The 7,693-nt window shown below is 37.0% G+C and overlaps 1 protein-coding gene across 1 annotated transcript; it reads left to right on the top strand.

Moving 5' to 3' along the window:
- The first annotated feature begins 2,926 nt into the window (after positions 1–2,926).
- On the top strand, positions 2,927–7,436 carry pla2g10 (phospholipase A2 group X). The gene is made up of 4 exons (XM_084925522.1): positions 2,927–3,023; positions 3,554–3,722; positions 4,402–4,508; positions 5,729–7,436. Exons 1-4 carry the CDS (start codon positions 2,987–2,989, stop codon positions 5,875–5,877), a joined length of 462 nt encoding a protein of 153 aa, XP_084781648.1. The 5' UTR covers positions 2,927–2,986; the 3' UTR covers positions 5,878–7,436.
- The last annotated feature ends 257 nt before the right edge of the window (positions 7,437–7,693 follow it).

Genomic DNA, 7,693 nt, shown 5'->3' with positions numbered 1-7,693 from the left:
GTCAAATTCATTATAACAACAGTTTAGTAATCTGTGACTCACAGTAACATCTAGTCATTCATCAAGCAAACCCAGGTTTGCCCTAACTGGGTAAACTCTAATGTCTGAACCAGGATGAAATGCTGTTCATGTATTAGTATTGCTTCCAGTTTTAGGGAGTTTTATGTTTAAAAAAAAGACAGAAAGAAAGAAAGAAAGAACTGAATGTCACCAGTGACTGGGGATTGTGCTTAGTGCTATTTGACTCATTTTACATTTGTAGTTTGCTCATGTTTAACATTAACATCTTCAGCAGTGTGCATTGAGCCTGATGGGATCCTACTGCTGGCTGGATATTTTGTGGCAATGGCTACGTTGAGATAAGGCTGATCGGATAAACAAGAACTGAAGGATGTGTGCCTCAGGAAGCAGTCTGCCAGGTGTAATAACTGCCAGGAGGAGGCGCTTATCTCATATTGTGCAGAAGCATCCCCGAGGAGCCGAATCACAAAAGAAGTGAAGAATACTGTATGTCTTAGCTATCCTTTTTATGATTTAGCTTCCCTGACATTGGCACATTATTGATGATGACAGAGTCAAGTGTGACAGATCTGGAAAAATACTCTCAGAAAAACATAATAAAAAAGATGAGAAGCCGTGATACAACACAGTGCCATTTTCAAATCAGGCTTGAAATTTGTCATTGAAACAGTTTCAGAAGTTAGATACTTGAAGTGCTCCTCTGTAAATCAAACTGACAATAATGATAGCTGCAATATATGCTGAGAGTTTTAAGCAGCGAAAGCCTCTTCTGTTCTCCTCACTGAATTGTTTATTTAGAAAAAGAAGAGTGACAGATGAGACACATGAGCACATCTCTTTATAATTAAGGAAGAAAAGGTATATTATTAGGGTGTAATGACTGTAATTAGCTTGTTTGGTTGCAATTGTTGTGAAGAAGTGGAGACATATAAATAATGATGTGCTGTTTGAAAGTTTCTATACCTTAAGACGGTGATTGTCAGCCAAGGGTAATTGTAACTTAGTTGGTGCTTTTGTAGTTTCCAAGGGATACTTGAAAAGTTGCAATTGTGTGGCGTTTAAAAAAAGAAAACAGATAGTGTCATAGTAAAAAGAAAGCACACCCTCTTTCAGTTCTACATTTTTACATGTCAGGATTAAATAAAAATAAATGGGTCCTTAAAATTAGGAAACTACAAAACATGACTCATTACACAAAATCATTATTTATTGAGCAAAAACTGAGCCAAAATGCAGAAGTAATGTGTGAAAAACTAAGTACACCCTTCCATAAGAATTAGGAGGCGAAATAGCAGCCAGGTGCTGCTAATCAAATGCACTTAATAATTGATCACCACCAAGTGTGAACACTGTTAAGAAAAGGCAGAGGTTTTAGCAGTTTGCAGGTCAGGTGTGTTAACAGCTAAGGAGGGATTTTCTTTTCTTTCTTTTTTTTCTTTTTTGTTATGGCTGAATCAGAAAAACATTAGAAATGTACTTTCTTTTGTAAAGCACAAGTTGATTAAAAAGAAAAACGAGTCACCAGTGGACAGGAAGATTGTGGCAGTGTAAAATTGATCTAAAAGCAATAAATAAATAGAAAACAATTAGCTGAATAACTCCAAACAATACATATAAAATAGCCAGCTAAAAATAGGAAATGATTGGATAATGATCCTATTATACATTGGTAGATCATCTGGCAACAAAACCTTGAATTGTTCAGGAAAAATATTGAAATTATGGAATATGGCCAAAATTATGGCCAAAAATGTCCAAGTTGAGCTTACAAATACTAACACTAATGCATAAGTATGAGTGGACTATACAATCACTCTTCAATAGTATTAAAATGAGTGTTTAAGTTTAAAAAGTTTGAACTCATTTGGAACATGTATGTGGGTTCAGTGGGTTGGGAGTGCTGGAGCTGATCTAAGACATACTTTTATTCTCCAAGAACAAATATTTCACCAGTTTTTATTTACTATTGTATGGAGACAGAACATTTAAAAAGCTGAAAATAGTGCTCTATAATGCCTGAATTACAGCTCTTCCTGTGCCAAATGAAGTATAAGACAGTTCAAAATTTTACATCACACTCACTTCAGAGAAGTGAGTAAGATATCCTAGTACAGATGCAAGTTACAACAGGTGTCAAAACACTTGACCCACATGTTTTGGTCATGCCCAGCTTTAATAATATACTGGTCTAAGATTTTTAAAACACTGTCAGAAGCACTTAACATCACTATCCAACCCAGTGCAGTAACGGCCATATTTGTTATTACAGATAGAAGACATTTGACAAGAGGGAAAAAGAGGGAACAGGGAAAAAAGACATAAAAACATCATTGCTTTTATAACACATTACTGCTTTGGTTTGGTTTGTGGATACAATTCATCCAATTAGAAAAAAAAAAACCTTTCAGAGGGTCTAGGGACAATTTTTTCTTTGTCTGAGATCCAGTGCTAACATATTGGAGTAGACTTAAAACCTTTCCCACCTAGCAGCCCCTGATGTTCCCTATGTTCTGAGTGGGTGGGTGGTATTGCTTTCCAAAGGCAAAGGAGGGGAATGTAATAATGATTATATGTCACTGTCAACCCCCCAAAAAAGCTGAAAATCTTTTTTTCTATGTTTAAAATTCTTATAATAACGATAATAATAATAATAATATGTGTATTTCCATGAAACATCGACTCATCTTACACCTCCAGAAAATCTAAAAACAGAACATTTTGTTTTCTCAATATTGCAGTGTTAATGCTAAAAAGAAAGAAAAACACAACCATTGATCCAACTTCAATAAAGCACTAGGGGGAGCATAGATTCACAAACACTGGATTAGCCTCCAGCCAATAGTTACGCTCAGGAGATTATTCAAACAGCGTCTATAAAAAGCTCTCCACTCCTTTCAATGTTACACTCAGAGGGTGGAAGTGAAGAGCACTTACAGATGAGATTTTTAACTACCTGTTGCATGCCATGGCAGTATTTTATCGGATACTTCTCCTGCTATCTGGTAAGGTGATTATTTACTTTAAAAGAGAGCTCCACAGTGAAGCATAGTGAAAACTACATGCTTAAGAAGTTATTTCAAGAGGTAGTCAGTGCATGTTTGAGGGGAAAACTACCTGTGTTTACACAAGAACAGTGATTCAGTGAGCACTTTTGAAATGGAGCAAATTATGTTGATTTTGCTGTAAAATAGTATGCGCTTGTCTGTGATTTTAAGCCTTAGGTATGGCGTTCAGGGAGAGTAACAGGAAAGTCAGTCCTCTGAGTACTGTTACCTATTGCAACGGACGTCTGAACATTTCAATTCCAGCTACAGAAAGTTTCTTATATCCTAAATCCAATTTGCAGATACATTTTACAATATAAAGCCAGCAAATAGCAGCACAAACGTCTTTGCAACTCTTTAATGTATAATTTTATCAAGATTGTGTTGCATACCAAATCACTAAAGCATATATAGTACAGTAGTGGACCGGTGTAGGGACAGAGAGATAACTTCTTTCCTTCTCTTGTGTTGTTTGTGTCTCTTTGCAGTGACTGTGGCCTCTGCGGCAACACGCAGATCGCAGCGGACAAAGCGAGGGTTACTTGAGTTGGCAGGAGCAATCAAATGCAGCACAGGGAGATCTGCTTTGGCTTATATGGTGTACGGATGCTACTGTGGTCTGGGCGGCCAAGGCTGGCCCAAGGACAGGGCAGACTGGTGAGGCAGCATTTATTATCACATTCCCTTAAGAACCTGACAGAAGAAAATGCAAATTGGTGAGGATAGTATAGCTGGTCACCTGATGATAGTGCACTCCAAAATGTAAGCAATCAGCTGACACTATATATAACCAACCTATGCATTACACTTCGCAAAAAATATCCTTCCAAGTACTTTGGTCAAGTTTAGCTTTTCGTCGCAGGAGGAGGAAATAATGTGTACATATTATTTTCTCCTCCTAAATGCCGTTGGTTCTTCCCAGTCTATCCACATCCTGATGTGTACGCATAGTTTCCGCTTCTGAATGAGTTGAGTGAACCACAAATGCAGTGCGACGGGCTGGAAGGAGGGAATGCTGTGTAAATTCAGCAGACTCACACGGTCCAATAGTTACTCCAAAAATTCCACACCCAAATCCTAATTACCGTCTCCTTCTTTTCCTTCTTAACCACAAGACATCTCACCCCCTCAAGCCAGTTAACTTCTAACTATCTGTTGTGAAAACTCATGTGGTGATCCTGCCCTGCCTTTTAAATAGTCCTGGTGTGATTTAAACCACAGCCTTGCAACCACCCACCTACTGTTTTCTTTACCCTGTCTTTCCTAGATTGAGATCGGACCAAGTTCAGTTTTCAAAATAATGAACTTATCATGTTGTTAATCTGTCTGTGTGCAGGTGCTGCCACAGACATGATTGCTGTTATGGAGATGCAGAACGTCTTGGCTGCTATACAAAATTGAGCCAGTATCGGTGGACCTGTGAGGACAAGACAGCTGAGTGTGGTATTGTGATTTCTATCATTCTTTTGTTTTTCTTTTTGCAATCCATGATTTAAAGTTAAAACAGCTGATGCTCTTATTAATTCCATGGCTTTGAATTTTAGGATGTTCTCCACTAAGTCCAATTGTACTGAGATTGAGATCAGTACCAATATAAAATCTTCCTTTGCTACCCCTCAATGTCTCCTAGATGGATTCACAAAAGGCAGACTGATAGCTTTAGTGTAATCTTACTGACAAACAGTGGCAGAACCACACAATTTTGAAAGGAATGCCCCAGCGGAGACCATTACTGACACTGCAGTGTTGTTATTTATTCATTTTATTTTGAAATTGGTGGTCAGATGGTCATCGCCCTTGATCGCTCACTCTTATAATCAGCTTAACTGCCATGTGGGCACCTGCACCTTCATGTTTATGCCACAGAAAGGATGAGGTTGCTCATGCTTTCCCATAGTGAAACACAGAAAGCAAATAAGAAGACAGTTGATTGGAGAAAAGAAGGATTTATCCAGGATATCTTAATGGCATATTTGCTTATCAAAAAGACCAGCTGTCAAAAAAAAAAACCCAAGACAAAACAAATATTTTAGAAATCTGTCAAAATCTTGTCTTATCTTAAAATTGTTTTGTTTTTTTATTAGGCAAATAGGAAACTGAATTCATGTTTTTATACCTAGCACACTGGGTTTCTCCGAGAAGTCAGAAATGAATCAAGCATAATATTCATTCACTAAATTTTTTTCTGTTTAGAAATAACTGTAATTTGGCATCTGAATCAAAAAATAATAACATGGTTTTTGTATAACAGTAAACTTGGAATTTCGTGGATAACAGCAATAATTATATTTTCACATGCAAAATCTAGTTTTGACTAAAGAACTTGCACTTACTGGCAAATTAACCATCATAAAAAATGATTTTGGTGATTACCAAGAGTGTTAATTTAGGTCAGCTGTGTCATAAACCTTACTTCGAGTGTTGGTCTGCTAAATTTATTAAGCACTGTACATAATTAGGTTTAAACATGACCCAAATGGTATTTATAATCGGTTACTGAACTTCTCTAATTATCGACAAACTGCTAAAAATGAAACAAAAATATAGCTGGAGTTCTCCAAATGTCTGTATACGTAGCTATGAAACAGCAAACGTAAAAAGAGATTCATAATGTTAATGAGAAATTGACTGAAAATGAGTGAAAATCCTGTTCTTCATTGCAGATAATTTGAAGGACCAATGTGAAAAGCTGCTGTGCAAGTGTGACAGAGATGCTGCCAAATGTTTGAGAAAAGCACCTTTCATTCGGAAATATGCACTATGGCCAGATTTTCTATGTGGCCATGACCATCCTACATGCAATATTTACTGACACAATAAATACATTTTTATGTGTCTTATGTGTCTTTTCTTTTAATATACGCAGCGTTACAGTAAGTCAGTCACTCTGCTTTTGCAGAAATTGTTTTAATAAAAAACACACAAAGTATTACAGTAAATGAACACCACCTATTTTGTTTCTCGACTTCCTGGATAGATATGAGAAGTCCGAGATTCTAAATCTCAGAGTCAAATAGAGGGAACAATCAAATACTCAGACCTAACAATAGTACTTTTATTTGCTAGAATGTGTTACTGAACTGTGAAGTGGAGTGCCTGCTTCATAACAGTGAAGCTGACTCTTTGCTTTGGGTGTGTTTTTGACTGGATTTCATTGACTGGAGTTAAAAAAAACTCCCCACACTTGAGCTAATGGTGAGGGTTGTTTTCTTTTTATTTAAAATCTGCTCTGACACGACTTCCTCCACTTTTTTCCAAAGCCAGTGAGGGAAAAGTCTCAGCAGCAGCGCCAAATTTTATTTTTGTATTTATTACTGAAAAAAAAGTTTGAAACCTCTTGCATGTTTACTTCCTTTTAAGGTTTTAAAATATCACAGTATGGTCACAGTTGCATGTGTTTTCCTATGATGTGTACAGATTACCTCATAATCCCTGAATAGCTACCAAATGATTTTGCGTGTGCAACAGCCTGAGGCCTCTATATCCACTTCCTGGATTCGCGGTTAGGAGAATGACTCAGCTGCGGCAATATTTGGTCTGTGATTTGATTGTTCATCTAAGGTATATAGTGACTCAGTCTTTTTATTTCTCTCCTCCAGCTAATTTGAGATTGTTCGAACATTGCTTGCTTTATTTCTTGATTAATGTACCTACCACAAGTACACACATCCGCATACCACACAGGTTACTGATTAAAGATTTACATATTTAATTTTAAATTTTACTTTTCATAAGGGTTAAAGGTGATCTCAGGTGATTTTGTCATTTCCTTTGAGCCTGGGTTGCCATTAGGAAACTTTGCTTATGCAGAATCTTATTGTTTCTTCAATGGTTTCCTTTAGTCGCTGAAATAAAGAAACTTTTTTTTTTTTTTTTTACATCTGCAGCCCTCTTCATAACAGGAGGCTATATGTAAATAAACTGACACATCTGATATTCACCTGTAGATGGAGCTACATCCACAGCTATGCAGGCATTTTTACACATCCAAACAAAGCTCTTGTTAGCGCTTCATAATGATCACTAACATGTCACTGACTAAATGAAGTATATTGACTAAAAAGCGTTAATGTTTTATGTTCTCTTGGATCCACAACTGGTATTCTGGTTTTGGTTTTGGGACCAACTGTAGATAAAAGGGGTAAAACTTTATTTCCTCTCTGATGTCCAGTAAAGAGTATCTCAGCCAGTAATCAAAGTAGCCAAAGCTTTCTTCAATGTTACTTGATCTGATGTTATCTGATATTACACTTCTGTAAGCTTGGTCAGGGAATTCACATAGGAAACACGTTTTCTTTGAATTAGTGCAGTTCAGTTGTGTGGGCTGAAATGGGAGATGACGCCAAAGTGCTCCACCCAAAGTCCAGGACTGGAATTAAGAATCTGGGTCACAGCCCAAAAACACTTGTGTGATTGTGTCCAGGCTTCGCCATGTGTAAACTCTGAGGTTGAAGAAGTGATCTCTATCCACCGCATGGCAGACAAAGTGACTCAAAATTCCACTCTTCTTCTCTTATTTTTCCTTTTCATTTTCATCTGTAAAAATGAAAAGATAAATACTATGAAAAGCTTCGGTCGCACTGGTCTGGTTGCTACAGACGGTGAATGAATATGAATAAATATGTAAA

The sequence above is a fragment of the Perissodus microlepis genome, chromosome 4 (assembly GCF_051167445.1).
Source record: "Perissodus microlepis isolate ML-2025 ecotype Zambia chromosome 4, ASM5116744v1, whole genome shotgun sequence".
Lineage (NCBI taxonomy): Eukaryota > Metazoa > Chordata > Actinopteri > Cichliformes > Cichlidae > Perissodus > Perissodus microlepis.
This window is presented reverse-complemented; position numbering and strand designations above follow the sequence as displayed.

Coding starts and splice junctions, on each gene's coding strand:
- pla2g10 (XM_084925522.1), top strand. CDS start 2,987: ATGGCAGTATTTTATCGGATACTTCTCCTGCTATCTG. Junction 3,024..3,553: donor GATACTTCTCCTGCTATCTG/GTAAGGTGATTA, acceptor GTCTCTTTGCAG/TGACTGTGGCCTCTGCGGCA. Junction 3,723..4,401: donor CCCAAGGACAGGGCAGACTG/GTGAGGCAGCAT, acceptor GTCTGTGTGCAG/GTGCTGCCACAGACATGATT.